The sequence below is a fragment of the Chanodichthys erythropterus genome, chromosome 3, assembly GCF_024489055.1.
Source record: "Chanodichthys erythropterus isolate Z2021 chromosome 3, ASM2448905v1, whole genome shotgun sequence".
NCBI classification, from domain to species: Eukaryota; Metazoa; Chordata; class Actinopteri; order Cypriniformes; family Xenocyprididae; genus Chanodichthys; species Chanodichthys erythropterus.
In genome coordinates, this window is record NC_090223.1 from 54,825,509 (window position 1) to 54,844,108 (window position 18,600).

The 18,600-nt window shown below is 37.5% G+C and overlaps 1 protein-coding gene across 3 annotated transcripts in view; it reads left to right on the plus strand.

The window, feature by feature from the left end:
* cep112 (centrosomal protein 112) overlaps positions 1-18,600 on the plus strand; it is a 188,800-nt gene that overhangs the window by 100,045 nt on the left and 70,155 nt on the right. For all 3 annotated transcript variants that reach the window (XM_067377460.1, XM_067377469.1, XM_067377478.1), the window contains one exon: positions 13,334-13,564. In XM_067377460.1, the coding sequence (XP_067233561.1) occupies positions 13,334-13,564 (231 nt within the window). The remainder of the gene's footprint in view (positions 1-13,333; positions 13,565-18,600) is intronic.

Sequence of the window (18,600 nt, forward strand, 5' to 3'; positions counted from 1 at the left end):
TTTGGTCATCAGCGGGTTTCTGGAGCCTGTTGTGCCAAGTGCCCCGTCCACCGCTTCCCTCTCCAACCTGGCTATCGTGAGATCTCTGTGGGAAGCCATTTGATAGACTAGCCCCCAACTGTGGATTCAGTGGATTCATCAAACCCCAAGATTAAATGTAAATTGTCAGCATGGTTAAACCATATTTATTGGCTCCTAGCAAGAGAAACAAGTTCAGAGTTGTTGATGCCGCATAGGACATAACATTCCATGATGAAATTCCAATCTGATTTGATATATTAGCGAAAAATATATGTTGATAATATTGGTCTACATTCAATGGGGGGTTTTCTGTTTTGAGTGAAATTTTTCTCCTCAGCAAATGGAAACAACAATTTATTTATTTACATTAATGCTAGTAGTAGTTTGATGTCGATGATCAATTATCTGACTAAAAAAATTCAAAAGAGTTTATCAGTGTCATGATAAACAAGGAAGATCATGTTTTACAAAAAAAACCTCAGTGCTGTTGAGTGCTTGCATCTCAAGTGGCCTGATCCAGTGGACACGTCCTTCATCAGCAGGTAGTTGGCACTCGAAGGAAGAGGTTTGTGGTTTGGCTGATCTGTTTCTCTTCTGTGATTCAATGATGCACTTTTGGCCAAGAAGTACATCAAACCTCTATGGCCCAAAAAATCTCCATTCCAAAAAACCCTCTCTAACTCACTAGGATTGAAACTCATGGACTTGAAAAGATCCCAGGAAATATTTGCAAGAATATTGACAGGTAGAGTGATGATGAAATTTAATGCTATTTATGAAGAAAATAACTTTTTCATCCTCAACCCTCAGGGACCCAAGTATTGATATTGATGATGTATTGGATTACGATTTTAGAAAAGTGTTGAAAAATTGCAATGCTGGACTTTTAAGGTTACAAAATTTCACCACTGTGATAATTTAGTATTACTTCTACTTTCTTGAGAAGCCTAAAATTTGGAATAGAAAATCTCAGAGCAGTCCGCTGAAACTCTCTAAAGCTTTAAGATCCTGGAATATTCCTACACCTCTCTTACACTTCAGAGAGTTTCATTAGGCTACGATGAATATCACTTCACAGTGAATGAGCTCTGTTGTGTGAAGAGCATAAAATAGTTAACCATAAATCCCACTGTTGCACCATTACAAATATCTCAAAGGTTTATATTATTCAAGCCATATTTTTACTCACTTTTCCACCCATGGTGCCATTAGAATGAGTGACTTCCTATAGGATGCTCTGCATTTCTGTGTAGTTGTTGTAATCATCTCAACAACGTTATTGATAATACAGGCAGTGCAGGCTCTGAGGGAATTTGTGCATTTGGAGAGTGTCATAACAGCTACAGATAGCTTGAAGAAAACTACTAGAAAATGAGTGTTTTGACCACAAACCTAAAATAATAGCTAAATACTAATTATTATATGGTTTTATTTTGAATTGAAATTATTCTGTAGAGTTCTGTCTTAATTTCTGCGTTTTTATGCAGCATAGCTCGACAATACACCCCCAAAAAAAAAGAGAAGTCGGTGTGTTTATAAATGATCCAAACTCGGAGCACCTGGAAAGTGTTTACTGTGAACTGAGCCTCTCAAAACACTGAGGCGTATCTTTGAATCACGGAGCGTAACAGACATAGTGATGTTGTTCACAGTCCACCTTAAACCCACTTGCCCGTTCTGCCTCTAAAATGCTGCCGTTACTTGTTTACATTATGGGCTTGAAACTCATTTAAAACAAATCGCACCCTCCTTTTCACAGCTGTCCAGGTAGCTTGGGAACGTCAGTAACTCATGAAAACAGTCTGAAAACCGGAAGTTTTAAATTTTGATCCTCCCGAGAATAGAGTGCAAAGCATAACTGATCATTTGTTCTTCATGAAAATCGTGGAAGGGATTGGAAGATTGGAATTTGATCCAATCACATAACAATCACAGTGTTGCATTCGGGAAGATTCAAACAGTAATTTGTTATATTCCTGCCTGAAAAGTGAAGCCAAAGCATTTCGATCACCCTCTTGGTGGATGGCTGCACTATAGGTCATAAGCCCCGCCCTTGCCATGTAATTGAATGGGCCGCGAGCCAAACTGTTCATTTGGTTTTAGCTAGTTAATTTAATGGAATAAAAACGGGGTATAAAATCATGATTGACAGTTGTACTTGCGAATGAGTCTGCGGCAATTTGGGCGGGACCTTAATATCGCGGCTCCACCTCAGGATCACTACTGCGCAGACTCGGGCTACAAATGACCTAATCGACAACAACCGTTTCTGGAATATAGTGGAGAGTTACAGGATGTTATTGTAAGTGTAAATTGGGGCAATTAACAGGGCAGAATTGAAATTGTGTCACCTATCTCAGGTGATCTGATCATAAAACCACAAAAATATTGCACCTCTACCTCTGAATGCGGCTTGAGTGATCAGATCACAATACAAGTTAGACCTATGTTTTGTGTTGACCACTGCAATGAATGACAGGTGTAAATGGGGTCAGCATGTCACCAGCATGTGTACTACTGCACCACAGTTCTGTCCATTACCTATTGAGTTATATTTTCAACATTCATTAATGTAATTTCTGCTAATTTCATTTTATTTCATTAGATATAAGTCAACATGAGCTCTAGATATGTCATTGGCAATTAAATGCTCTTTTCTATTCACCACTACTCATTACTTCATACAAAAAATATGCTATTACGTTTCCTGTATTGTATTTCTGTAATTTTATTATTTGGATTTCAAATTTAGTGAATTCTGATTCAAATGTTGGACATGCATAAATAATGGTTCTCTGACCACTACCCAATATGCCATTGGTAAAAACAAAAACATAGACCCACCATTGGCTGAGCCAATGTTACAGTGTTGAACTAGTTGGATACTGATTAGTATCTGTTTGTTAACAACTAAATTAAAAGTTATATTTAGAGTTGAGTACAATTATGTACCGAGTAATATTAATTAACAACATGTACTTATTATAGGATTAGGGTTTGGTTTAGTGTTACAGTTGCATGTAATAGACCATTTTCAAAGACTGTGATGACGTGTTTCTACAGTTATTAACATCACACATCTAGATATACATTTATAACTCTATACTTTGTGTTATATTACCATAGCAGTAAATTACACAAAAAAAATAAATAAAAATAACACTGCTGTGAGGGTGTTTCTAATACAACAGCTGAGGGACTGATGCCAAATTTCACGTAATGCTCTTTTCTGACTGCTGTTTTTCTTTATTTTGTCCTTCTTTTGGAATATCATTGAAAGACTATAATTGATTTTTTCTTTTGCTGTTGTAGCAAATGAGAACAGAAATTGTATTTGCTGTCATCTCGCAATAGACATTTATCCTACTATTTATCCAACTTACTGGCCACAGTTTTGACATTGATGCCGTTGGGGAAAACTGCCATATAGATATTTTTATTATTATCTCATAATTTGGTTGCTGTCACTTTCAGACCTGATGTGCGGCTCCATTATACTGTTGCATGTGCATTTTCTTTCTCAACTGTTTACATTCACTTACTGTATTTAAATGTGTACTCACCAAGACTGGCATTTTGACATTATTCTGTGTGTATTTGACTGTTTAAAGCAGAACTAAGTAACTTTTTTTACCTTCATAAATAGTTTTCTACATCCCTACGATGGTTAATTGACTTGTAGTGGTGTGTTTGAGGCGAGCACTAACACCCTCTGGTACATCTACGCCAAAAAACAGCACTTGCAAGTTGAGCTGCACCGACCTGAAACAATCTCGCCTCATGTTCACGTTCACGCGAGAGTGACAAAATGCTTTACAGTAATTCAAAAACAATGTATATATTATGACTTTATAAGACAATTTTGAAAATTACCCACCTCCATCGAGTGTACTGTATTTGCAAATTACCCACCTCCTCTTTCACTACTGCGCTGGTGAGCATTGTAGTCGTTGTAGTCCAGAGCTGCGCTTGGAGTATTTACGACAGTGTGATTCACTGAAGGAACCTTTAGGGGGAGCTTCGCAAATCTTACTGAGTTCCGCTTTAAGCTTAATAAGCAGCGAAAAACAACTCAATTATGTACTGATAGGGGGCTTTATGTGCACGCACTTTGGGTGTGAACACAAAAATATTTCAGTATCGATATGTATTGAAAAATCTATATTTTGACAAAACTACTTTGAACTTAGTTTATATTTTCAGATGCCTTTTTAAAAGACTACAATTGAAAAATGTTTGTTATATATAAAATTCAACATGCCAAAGTGGCTAGTAGGAGTGACTGCGTTACACACGCCACTGCTGAAATCCACCCACGTTTGGAAAGTTGACGGGTGTGAATTTCAAGCCTCATGTACATATAACATGTAACAAGCACTCTGTAAAATATATTTTTTAAAATTGCCAAGACTTGTTTCTAGTCAGTCCTATACATGTGATTTTAATCGAAAGATCTAAAAGTTAAAAGAGAATAATTTTAGTAAAACAAAATGATTGTTATTGGAGGTGATGCTTGTCAGGTCAGTTCACATTCCATAAACCTTCACACGTCACCAGCAGACAGTACAGGGTCATCCAGTGACGGGTAACATCACTCACATCTCTTCCTGGAATACATCAGAGGACATGCTGCGGAAAGCTGGCAGTGTGAATGGACATCCTTCACACACAATGAAGATGAGCCATTCAGACTCATGTCTTGATGTGGTCAGGACATCAGGAGCGTGCAAGATGAACAAATGACTCGAGCTTTTCTCACAGCACAGGGAGCTTTTGTTCCAGGTCGCGGTGACTTGTTTTCGCTCTGTACCCTTGGTTTGTCACAGCTCATTCTGTAACCCACATTACATCGTGTCAGTGTGTGTTTTCCTGTTAGTTGCAGGAAATCACAGCACATCTGGTTTTACAACCTTCATTGGAGACTTCAAGTTTGTCTACAAGTCCAAATCCAAATTCAGTTTCCATTGAGTGGTGTGTTAGATTTAGCCCTCCTCTCATGCGTGGCTGTGGAGGGCTGTATCGATCTGAAGGAAGATGATGAGGGAGTTCAAATCCCCTCGTCTCTGGACTGGAGTCTGTGTATTAGTTTCCTTAGACTCTGCCGCCCTCCGGGTTCCTGTCTGTTTGAGGATGAAAAGACCAGAACATCAGGATGGTTCTCAGTAAATATAGTTGCCTGCAGCTAGCACAGTAAACCAATACACAGCAGACTCCAGAGACCATATGCGCTTTAATGCCCATTTCACACGTCCAAAACTTCTGGGCACTATCATTATTATACAGAAAAAATCTAAAATCTACACTTTCATTTATTTTGGCTTTTATTAGCCTGTACGCATTAAGCCTTGTTCACTATGAGCGGTTTTATCGCTCGCTGTACTGTTTGTCTCTAGGGAGCGTTGCTACTGCTGAATGATCTAATGTTATTGGTAAGCTGCAGAACTGGATATATACATAGCTTTTGAAGATCAAATCACAAATGAGAAGTATTTAATTCTATTTTACAGTGTTAGTTCACCCAAAAATGAAAATTCTGTCATTTATTACTCACCCTCATGTCGTTCCACACCCAAAAGACCTTTGTTCATCTTCAGAACACAAATTAAGATATTTTTTGATAAAATCTGATGGCTCAGTGAGGCCACCATTGCCAGCAAGATAATTAACACTTTCAAATGCCCAGAAAGCTACTAATGACCTATTTAAAACAGTTCATGTGACTACAGTGGTTCAACTTTAATGTTATGAAGCGCTGAGAATATGAAGCTTTACGAATCTTTTGTTTCGAATCAGTGGTCGCTTCATAACATTAAGGTTGAACCATATTTCATGATGTTCTAATTTAAATAAATCAACATTTTTTGTGGTTTAATTATTATGTATTATCTGTTTATAGATTGTATTTGTTGCGAGAATTGCTGAATATTTCATTTGTTTTGATCTCCAGACAGATGTTAAAGCGGACCTGAAATGCCCTTTTTTACAAGATGTAATATAAGTCTCTGGTGTCTCCAGAATGTGTCTGTGAAATTTCAGCTCAAAATACTCCACAGATGATTTATTATACCATGTTGTAAATGCCCATTTTTGGAAGGAAAGGAAGGAAAAACATGCTGAAATTAGCTGCTGCTCCCCACCCCACTTTCCGGAAAAGGGCGGCGCCTGTACAGCTTGTGCCTCGAATACTCTGCCAAAAACTAACACATCTGTTTCGTTTTGATTATCATCTTTATCGCGGTCACGCTCACGTGACATTGCAGTTCTTTATCATCATGAAAGTTTATTATCTGCATGCTTTTAAAGTCATATCAGTCTAAACTTCTGATATATGGCTTTCTGAGCACACACATCTGAAGCACGTGCACAGAAAGCTGGATGTCAGACGGTGCGGTGATCAAAACAGCAAGTAAAGAAATCGCTTGTGTATATTAGATCTGTGTATTAAAGTGAAAGCAGCATAATATACAGTACCTATTGCTCTTAATATGAATCAAACAACAAAAGAAAAACAGAAAATAACTCACTGCTCTTGACTGAATAATTTTAGTAGCTTTAATAAGAATACATTTTTTATTTGAATGTTGCTGTAAAATGATCTGGCGAGAAGATAAACATGGCAGACTGTGTACAGCTCACTCAGGGGAGGAGCTAAGCTAATAGGGCAGAGACTGTCAGCAGTCGTGGGTGGGGCCTAACCAATGTGATGTTACATTGCTAGAATCTGCAAATGGCTTAATCTGAGACACTGCTTATGATTTATAGGGATTAAAAAAGGGGAGTGGGTGGATTTTTACCATTATAGGGTGGTTGTGTACACAGATTGCCAAAACACATTTAACACCATGTAACTTAAGTGTCTAAGACATTAAAGGGGACCTGTTGACCAAAAATCACTTTAATTTTGCATAATGGGTCCCTTATAATGTCTTAGACACTTACAAAAGAGAGAATCAGTTAATTTCATTTAGACCCACTGTGCAGATGCTTCATTCTGCCATTCGGATCCACTATTGTGTTTTTTTTTTTTTTTTTTTTTTTTTTCATTAATGTAACATGGAGTTCAAACAGCATGGGAGAACATCTGAAATCCTTGGAGTATAGCATCATACCGCTCTGATTGGCAAGTTAATGAAGCTGTCAAACTTTCAAAGAACTTGATTCCCCAGTAAGAGATTAGAACATAGAAAATGAAGGCGGACATGGCATAGGAGATCAGGCCTGCTTTCTGATGTGCCAAAAACAACAAGCTTGTTGACGGCGGTCACGTTGTCTCTTGCACCAGCAGGGGGTTTGGATTCAGCCATTTGGATTGTCATGCCGCCCAAGTAATCTCAGAGCTGTTATCTAGGCAAAGGCTGGCTGCTTTGCAGAAGCTCCAATAGAGTGCAGTTTTTAAAAATGTGGTACAATAGTCTTTTCGTCCTTATTGTGATGAATTTCTCATAGGAAAATAAGAATTGTGATTTCATGGTGACTTTAAGTGAATTTCAACAGTTGGGAGAAGGTTGTGTATCAATATATTGGATCTCTGCAATGAGTCTTAAAGTGACCGCAGCCTAAGAAAGCTGCTGCCATAATGTCATTAATGTTAATCAAACAACAAAAAAAAAAAAAAGAAAGAATCACTCACTGCTCTTGATTGAATAGCTTTAGTAGCTTTAAAAAGAATCAAAGCAAGTTTAATTGTTACTGTTAGGATAAGCTGTGTTGTATTTTTATATTTGATTATTAATTTCTATAGTAGGCTAGTTGAATACTATAGATATAGACTCGCATTGATATCATAGCATCTTTATTTGCAGCAAAATATACTTGATGTATATATTGCTTTTGTGAAATAATCGTGTTAAATATTTGTGATTTCAAAAGGGATGCACGATATATTGCTTTAACATCGAAATCGTGATGTGCGCATCCGCAATAGTCACATCGCAGGATGTGCAATGTCCAGTATAGCGAACTTTAATCCAAACAGACCAGACACCACAGTACAAAACACATGAATCTTGGATTAATTGCAAAGCTTGACCATCATAAAATGAAAGTTTATCATTTGAGCGTTTTAGGTCCTGTCAGTTTAAACATTCAAGAGAATTTAAACCATTTGAGCACACAAAGATGCTATAAAGAACTCAATTCTGAATGTGCAGATTTTATATGTACGCACAGGCACACACACACAGAGCCATGCAGATGCACGTGAAGACCAGATGCTTTCTATGTCATGAATGTTAATCAAAAGACAAAGAGATTGTTTTAACACAGATTGTTTAATTTATACAGTGAGACTATGCAGTATTATTATACATTTGATTATTAAATTTCTGTACCTGAATACTGTTAGACTTACCTGCAAATATAATGCTTTAAAGCAATATATTTATTTAATTTGTATCTTTGTTTATTATATTAATCTATGCTTGTAATTTGTTCATTATATTCTATGCATATTCACTCACCTACAAAATCACTAATTAAAAAATCATTAATTATTTCTAAATAGAGCTATTCAATTCATCCGGTGATTTTTCTTTTTTTTTTTTTTTTTTTTCATAACACAGTATATATTGCAGAAAAACAAAATATTGCAATGTCAGTTTTTTTTCCAATATCATGCACACCTAGATTACAATATTAACCAAAAAAATCATCGTGTAGCCCTATTCCATTATTATTTCACTTTACTCTCTTGTACAAGAGTGGAAACTCATCCAACTCAGCCATGCTGTATATCCAATTCATCATTCAGATCCTTTTTCCTCTCATTTCAGAACATATGGTTGACACAAGAGACTTTGCCAAACCATGGCTGTTTTTAAGCAGTCATCTAATGACATTGTCTTGATTTCAGCTGCTCTTTTCAACTCTGGAAAACAAAACAGCACCATCATGAGTCCGTCCATCCAGCTGTGATGGGTCACTGAAGATGGGCTCCAGCAGACGGGCTTTCACCACCAGATGGGCCCTCGATGATGAAAAGAGTTTTAATCTCTGGCCAGACATCACTGAAGCTTTTCACTAGGCTTCACGTTGAACTCTTAAAGACATGCAAATGCATTTCAGCCAGAGATTTGGATCGCACCATCCATCTTTCATCCAGAATGGTGCTGTAGTCCTTGAAAATGCAAATTGAGGAACATGTCAAACATATAATACCTCAAAAAATCACCATAAAGGCCGATTCACACTGCACTGACAGACGCCGACCAATGCCAACAATCACCAGATTACAGTACATCACTTCTCAGACATTCCACAACCTAACAAACACCGAATCAAAATGTTCAATCATCGAAAACGAGGGCCGTTCAATGCCAACGGGGGTAAAAAACTAATCTGACCAAACCTGATGAAGTGTCTGTTGCCATCTGTCGGCGCATTGTGAATTGGCCTTAAAAGAACAGGGACGGTCATACTCTGTCTTTTTGGTTTACCTGAACAATGCACTTGGGATATCTCACTGTTTTACAAAAGCTGATTAAATGACACTTAATGTCAACTTCACAGAGGCCACGTACATACTGCAGTATATACACACTCCTTTTCAGAGTGTTTAATCCCATTCTTTACACAGACATCAGCAAATGACGACCACTTTTAAATCCTCATAGTGTGTACAGCTAGCTTTTGATACAGCAAATCAGTTTGGTTAAGGCGAACTCACACCGACAGTGATTAAATCTACAGGTCACTGTGAGTTTTGAGCAACGTTCCTGTCCGAATACTGTATCCAGTTGTATAAGGTGGTGGATCACATGAACTTCACTGTCTTTTATTCCCATTAGTAGTCACTGCATTGTTTTGCTGCTCATTTGCAACTGTTCAAATCTGTAAAACCATCTCTTGCTCTCAAGTCATCTCATATTGGCTTATCTCATTGAAAACAAATTACTTCCTATCTTTTTCTGCTACTAAGTGTAAATGCCCTTTAAGGCATGGCATGGGACTGATGCCCTAGAAGAACGATTCTTTTTCAGTGAAAAGTTCTTAAAAGAAGCAATTTTTCTGAAGAACGTTTTTTTTTTTTCCTGAAGTCTGAAGAACATTTTAAATATCTAAAAAACCTTTTTCGACCATAAAGAACCTTTTGTGGAATGGGAAGTTTCCACGGATATTAAAGGTTCTTCATGGAATTATAGATGCCTCTAAAGAACCTTTAATTTTAAGAGTGTAGTGGAACGACACTGACAGGAAGTACTGTACCTCTGTGAGGAAGTGCTGTAGGTGATGTTGTGCAGCTCCTCACATAAATTTAAACCTGTCTGGGCCTATTTGCAAGCCCCGTGAGCACAGTTTTTGTGTTTGGCCAGGGTATTCATATTTTCTTTTTATTGTATTTTGGTTCTCAATGAATATGTGCCTAAATATAAGAATACATCACACTCTGTCCTGCATTCCTATCCCTCTCACTTCATTTTAATTAAATTCTTTTGTTAAACCGTTGAAGTTACATCATATATGATGTGACATTCTCTGTGGTTATTGCCTTTCATTTTCTGTGCTAGTTTCTCAGCTTCTTTTCATAAAAGCACGTCCAAACCCATCAAAGATGCATCAGAAAATTCTTCCCAGAGTCCAGTTTAAGAGGGAATTATAGATTAAAGGCTCCTCCGAGCCGAGATCTAATAGCTTTGTGCCGTTGCAGCAGCATGTGGGCTGGTGCTGCGTTGCTCTGGCCGTATTGGACCCGCGCGCACTCTTGGCATCTGGGTGTTTGTGTGACATGGCTTTGAAGTTCGCTGCTATTCCCCCAAGTGGCCGCAAAACAACTTCAGATGGTTTTCCGACAGACATGCCACGTGATGCACTTAGCAGTCTCCTCCCAGGGATGTTTGGGAGCGCGAGGTGCAGACGAGGGACTGCCAACATGCCAGACTCTACCACACACCACCATCTGTGCGAGGGTTAAATGTTTTGGGAGCACAGATTATTTGATATCAAGATGTCACTTCATTATAATGGACGGGGTGTGCTGTTGTTTATACGGCTGTTAGCTTCAAGCTTGTGTTAAAGTACACCATATTTTATGTAGACTTAAAGGGGTCATGAAATGCAGTTTCATTCAGTTTTTATGTAATGTTTCTCGAGGTTAGTTTATAAAGTTTGCAAAGTTTTTTTTTGCAACAAAAAAGGTCCAATATTTGTAAACAATGATCATTTTCCATCCTCAATTTCAAGGTGCATTACCTCTTGACCACAGCTGTGATTGGCTAACTTCATCACATTGTATCCACTTTATGTCAAGTGTTTTGATACTCAAGATGCTGTAATAGAGTGCTGTAAGTGCTGTAATAGAGCCATATCAAGTGCTGTAATAGAGCCATATATGTTTGAGCCCGAGGCAGAAGAAATCGAAACAACCGAGTATGTACTGATTTTATTAGCAACACTTAAACAATGATACTTTTGGTGTCTTAATAGCATTAAACGCTGGTTTGACGTTAATTACAAACACACTGTAACACTGAACGGCGCGACGCAACAAAAGACAATAGAACCCATTATAATCAGTCACACTGTCTACACTGGATGTCAACCTAACACGACAAATCCCCAACAGTAACCTGATGCTCCATTTTATTTCTGACATACTCTTCATCTTTATCTTTCAATAAAAGGTATTTTGAAAAAAACGGCGCCATGTTGAGAATAATTCACTAAACAGTCTGTTGTTAAATGTGAAGAACAAAGGCAAACTTTATCTTTCAGTCACTGTTAAATTGTAATTCTGATATATTTCCAAATAATTTCGAATAATCTGAGTAAACATTTTAGCAGGAAATAATGACTTGATTGTATCAACTGGGATTTGATAAGATTGATGTGTGAAGAAAAATTTGAATTATTGGACCAATAACCTCTGCATGTAATAACCTAGAATACTGTCTAACACTTGATGGATGTTCTGTTAAGTCTTTGTTGTCAGTTAGGAACCTGGGTGTGCTCTTTGATACCAATCATTCATTTGAAAGCCCCGTTTCTAGTATATGTAAAACCGCATTCTTCCATCTTCTTCATTTCCATCTAAATTACGATATATGCTCACAAAGACAAATGCAGAACAGTTCATGTGTTCATGACCTCAAGGCTAGATTACTGTCATTCTTTACTGGTAGTTGCCCTGCACGCCTAATAAACAAACTCCAGCTGGTCTAAAACTCAGCAAATTTACCGTAGTCTACCAGATCCCAGCCCTATCCAGATGAGATGAATGACCTGCACCTAGACACGATGACAACGCAGCCCTGAAGTGTCAACTAAACTATTCCCTGCAAAGACCTTTATCCCCTTTCCTTTCCCTATGTATAGATAAAATATTATCAAAATGATTCCAGTTTGCATGGATCTGTGGAAACAACTAATAATTCTGTATTATGCTGCCCAGACAAGTAATTTGGTGATGTCACTTTGTAAAAAAGACTAAGCGTCTGCACATACACATTCAAATGTGCATAGACTAAAGTAAATGAACGGCAAGAACGCATTAAACGTTTTCAGTTAAAATGGTGTTAAGAGTCCCCTAAGTTAATAATTAACGATTTTTACAATGGAAGTGATTAATTTTCCTATTATCACTGTGAAGCTGCTTTGAAACAATCTGTATTGTAAAAAGTGCTATATAAATTAAGACTTGACTTGACTAAATGCAGTTTTGGTGGCTTAGAAATATGTTTTGCCCTAGTTACCACTAGCAGTGAGCAAAGCTACCTATTCCATAATGCTGTCCTTTTGTACTCAAGTTTCAGCAGTTGGTCAGTGTGTCAGACTGAACAAGGTCTCCGGTCTATCAAGGGCTAATTCCTGTGGTAATGCCTCTGATTTCTTCTCTTTTTTTTTTTTTTTTTGTAATCCATCTACTTTATTTCACTCACTTTCACAATAATGCAACAGCTCATTGGTAAGTGGTCTCGATTAGGTTTTTCATCTTCCTAAAATGAGAAATGGCAGCGGTTCCTCGTCCCCATGGGTAACTGACCTTTGATTTGCACTAATTTTGGTCATTAAATCAAACCGCTGACCTTTATGGAATGCTGAGCTTTGATGTTGAACTCTTGTGGCTCAGAGATCAGAGGCTGTGGTGTCTGTTTCCCTCTTCCTGGCTAGAATGGGCACAAATGCTCCACTGGTCCTGCTTGGCTTGTTTCTCTTATCCTCTCTCTCTATCTGGACTCTTCTGTCTTTTCTTTTTTCGCTTTGAATCTTTTATAAGCATTGTATTTCCAGATTCAGTATTCCATAAACACATCATCTGTTCCATATATGGGTTCACCTTAACGGATTTACAAATTTCGTTGTTTGTGTTTCTCACCAGACCATCTCTGATCTGGAGGCCCAGGTGCATTCTCTGCGGAAGGAGCTACTGGCAGCCCAGAGTCAGAGGAAACAGCAGTTGATGGAGTTGGGTGTACTGTGCGAGGAGGAGCGACAGCGGTCCGCTCAGGACCAGCAAGTAGCTCTGGACCGCCTGCGGGCCGAGATGGATCAGGTGCGGCAGGACTTGGAAAGAACCCACAAGTCTGAAAGAGAGCTGGCCCAAGAGAAGGTTTGTGTACAATTCAGACATAATGTCTCTTTGACATTCTAGGTTGCAATTCTGATCACACAATCCACATGGTTACTCCTACATGACTTATATAATGTAACCGATGGGTGACCTGTCAGACAGACTGGTCATCCTTTAGACAGACTGGTCATCCCTTTTTCCAAACTCTAATGAGCTGCTGTCTAAATAGGATGCTATATTTGTAGGCACATCCCACACATTGCACATAGAGACTCAACTACTACTCATAACCGTAGATAAATTAATACATAAATGCCATATACGTATACATCTGCCACTGCCTACATCAAAAGCATTGGTCAGCATGGCTTCTTTGAATGGAAGTCAGTAGAGAAAATGCCTCTGAATTCATTCCTTTTACGTCATTGTATAATAAATTGACTGCCTTGATCTGATCTAAATGTTGTGAAGATCTAATCTTCACAACATTTGTCATTACACATTCATTTTGAAGAAAACTGTATTTGGAGTTTACAAAAAAAGTGAAGTCACAGGAATTGTGGAACAGGCAGGATTTATTTCTGGCACTACCAACTCGTTTCTTTTGATATTATGCAGGATTGTCTGATGTTTATGACAAACGCCATGTGTTAACCAGAGGATCTTTACCTTTCCAACATGACGAACATAAAAATGTATTGTCGTAATCAGTGACTGTTGCTAATGTGGTGTCTATACATTAATATCTATGATTCCCACAGATTCTGGTATTAGCATGTTGCTAGGCTAACATCATGATAATCTAGTAAGCACAAAAATGCACAATATGCATATTACTACATTCAACACTTTGGGTGGGAGACAGTATTCCGATTAGTGACCAATCGCTGGCAGATTGATAGGCTGATGGTAACCGAAAAGGATGTAGGTTCAAACCCTTCAGGATTCGAAATCTGCACCTGACTGCACATGGCATGCTGTAGTTCACCGAGAAAAATATTTACTCACCCGCGTCATTCCAAATCAGACTTTTTTTTTCTGTCTCAAAATCTCATTCGATTCAAATATGGTGTGCCAGATTTGATAGCAGTGTTGAGATCATTGAGATAATAATGTGATAATTGACCTTATGATGAACGACACCTAAATAGCCAATCAAATCGCTGTGTTGAGGAGCCTTTTTTTTTTTTTTTTTTTTTGCCAAATTATTTTAAATCGTAGAAAGGTGTTGTTATGGCACATGTAATTTGGATACTAGGCATCTAGAGTGGCTAATTAATAGAGTTTTGTTTGTTCTGTTCCCTAAATCATAATCTTTTGTTGTTCTTCATGACATTAACCTTCATTCATTTTACACTTCCGTCATTCCATGATGTTTTCTTCATTAAAAAAAGGATTGTACGAATAAAGCGGGTGAGTTTGGGAAGTTTTCATTAACACTACATGCAGTTTAGACTCTTGGAATTTTATATGGCAGTATTATCTTTAGATAATTTGAGGATAATATTTGGTTTATTTTCTCCATTAACATCTATCTACTGTTAGAGTGAACATCTGTATATATGCGCATAGGCTTCATCCAAGATACTTGTGCATCTGTTGAATTCATCTAATGTGTTGATTATTTGGTTTTATTTGAAAAACAGAAGCATGCTTAATGGATTCTGGTGTGAATCTCTGGTTTCAGCATCTCTGTGCTCTGATAAGTTATAAATAATATGACATGCATCCAAAGTATTTTGAGAAAAACACACAAAACAACATTATTTACCCGTTTGCATCTGAAAGCCTCTATTATGCTGTTAATGCCAACTTTTTGACACTTGTGTAGATTAGTCCTTGTAATTTCACTATTTTTTTTATCTTTTTCCACTATATTTAGTGTTTCATTATAACAAGGATCGCATCGTCATTTCAATACACACAATCAATATTATATATCAATATTCACATCACACTTTCCACAATCCAAGAATTTGTATATAATTACATACTGTGGTGGAAAAAGTAAATAAATAAATCACAGCCATACCTTGAGCATACAACAAATAAACATTTACCTAGTTCTGGCTTGAAACTCTGACTATGCAGGCTGATGGGTCTATAACTCATTTGGTACCGATCACATCATTATCTTCACAGTACAGCTGCCTGGTTGTTATTGCATCAGCGGCCAATAAACTTGCTGCTCAAACATTCAAATATTTGGCATTGTTTGCTGTTAGCAGTCTGCAGCACACTTTCAGAACCTTCCTTCTTCCCCAGCTCCACCTTTATAGATCTGCTACGGGGGTTAATTGCATATCTTACATGCTCACAGCAATGTCTCTGAATGTATTTGCAGTAGCAAGTCTCTGTACTTGCTCTGCAGTGGCAGCGTAGCAGATCTTTTCTGCCAAAACCAAATACATAAGCATTGTTATTTGCATTACCATGCCAATCTCAATTATCATACCGATATCCTGAGAGTTGTCAAGACCGAAATAAATGTATAAACAGATGAATGAATACACAAGACAAGCTTCTCACCTAATCATGTGTGTGTTGCGTATAATATACACAAACGCATTCACGCATGTTCACTGATGGCCTTTGTTGGCTTAAACTCAAGCACTGAGGGAAGAGATCACGTTAGTATTTAATTATACACATTAGCCCCTCTTTGCTCGAGGTTGAGCAAGCAGACTTGGGCGACTATACCGGAAATCCTGCATCCTTTCTGTTTTTAAAGCTCTTGATTCCAGCCGCAGAGACGATGGCTGGAAAGTGGCTTTAATCCAGCGCAGGTTGGCCAGGAACCGGCTAAAGGTGGTATTGATCAGAGGGTAATCCTGATTAGGCCCATCAAAGCGATTAGTTTTCATTAAACACATGCACCACCACTGACTGCACCCTCCCCCAGGACATCTGCGGCACATTAGCGTGCCATTTGGCCTCTTCATAAATCCTGGGCCTCCATTTTGGAACCATATGTGAGTACATTGCTGCACATAAATCCCATCTGAAGAGAACTGCGCCTTGCTTTTCCACTCTCAAGCTGACACGTAAGGCTTGTTTACAAAATCAGTCTCTGTTTCTGCCACCCCTCATCTGATACTCATCCTGACCTGCGGCTGAAAACCTCCTCTGAAGAGACTTCAGTAATGTCTGTCTCTGAGACTGATTGACACACTTCAAACTAGAGCTGCCAGAGTTAATGTGTTTTCATGTTTTAATACTGTTACATATTATGCAGTTAACACATTCATCATTTGACAATAAATGGGACTCGTTATTTTTAAAGTGAAGTTTTTACTTTTGTAATACGCTTTCCAGATGATTTTATTGTGCATGATTCATCAATGCATATCATTAAAAATATAATATATAATATAAAACAATAGCTTGTTGGGCCTCTCAAATTTCCAGTATAGCCAACTTTTAATGATTCCATCAAATCACAAAGGATAAAATCAATCAAGCCCTAAAATTTTGTTGCAGTATCAATTTACGTAAGTAGAATATTGTAAATGCCGAATTAAAGAGTTTGGGGGGAAAAGACATTATTGTGTAAAGCATCAAAAAGTCATTACAAAAAGTAGCTTCAGAAAGAAATATTTCATTTGTTTCAACATAAAATTTATTAAACAAAAACTTTTGGACCATGAGAGTGTGTAAATGAGTAAATTTTCATTATTGGATGAAATACCTTTAATGTTTTTTTGTTTTTTTTGTTTTTTTAATATGGAAATAAGAAATAATTTTTAAAATAAATTATACTCTAAATAAAAAAACTAAAACTGCCAGTAGGTGGCGGTAAATGTCTTAATGATTCATACATTCATTCATTAATTCGATTTGTTCAAATGGCTGATTCATTCAGGAGTGAACTAAATGGTTCTCTTTATGAATGGTCCATTGAATCATTGGTTCACCCGATTCATTCAAAGCGCAGATTTAGAAATGAAATGCCATTGTGTGTTGCTCAGAGACGAACAGTTCTGCTCTGTCTTTATATTTTCATTGGCAAAATTGAGCAAAACAGACAACATTGTGTCTAAAATAACATAATATTAACTTCTTATTTATTGAACTGTTGTCTAACATCAGTCTGACATTTGCACTCGTGCTATTCTGTACAGAAAAACAGCACTCGTGTGATAGCTATTGCTCCTTTGAGTTGTTGCCCTGCATCATATTAGTTATCCATCACCTGTATGAAATGTCTGATCTACTCTACATAGGTCTGGGGTGGGGCAAGTGCGTTAAATGCATTAATAATTTTAATGCATTAAATCGACAGCCCTAGTTAAAATTAAATCATTTTGAGCAATGTCAAATGACTCCAGTAAGATGAAAAAAAATCTTAGATATTTTCTGTTAAAACCAATAAATGCCCCCTTGAAGAAGACACATTTGTGGAGAACAGTTATTAACCAACAGAATTTTCCACACAATAGTGTTGAGTCTTCAAGAACATTATCATGTATTCTATAAATTATCCGTCAGATTTAGCAAGAAAATATAAGTGTATTAAGGGATAGTTCGGCCAAAAATAAAAATTGTCATGTTTCATTCCAAACTCACATCCTTTCTTTAGAGGAATACAAGTGAAAGTCTCAAGCACTATTCACTTTTGTGAAGTATTGTCATGGCTACTAATACATAAAAAGATAACTATGGCTTATTGAGACGATGTTAGTGTAGGTCTGTGAGAGTGACCAGGCTATTATAGTGCAAGGTAAAGGAGCTAAACCGACTCTCTGATCTCTCTCTGGCCAGAGGCACAACATCAAACTCATTCCTCTAGAGTAAAGCTGCTCTATCCTCTGAGGATTAACCAAAAATCTGACTCACACACTCACATGTCTCATTTTGCCAGTGTTTCATAGCTCCTCAATGCAATCCAATACATCCAAGTCATCCGTGATCAAGCATCCCAGTCACTTTTACTCATATTTATTGTAAGGGATTTGAAGAAACCTCTAATCTTAAGTACTAAGTACTTTGTTTATAAATCTTATTCCTAGTTGCATAAAGCAATCTAGGTTTGTTTTGTGTTGTTGTTTTTGAATACAATACTTGAAGACGACGTA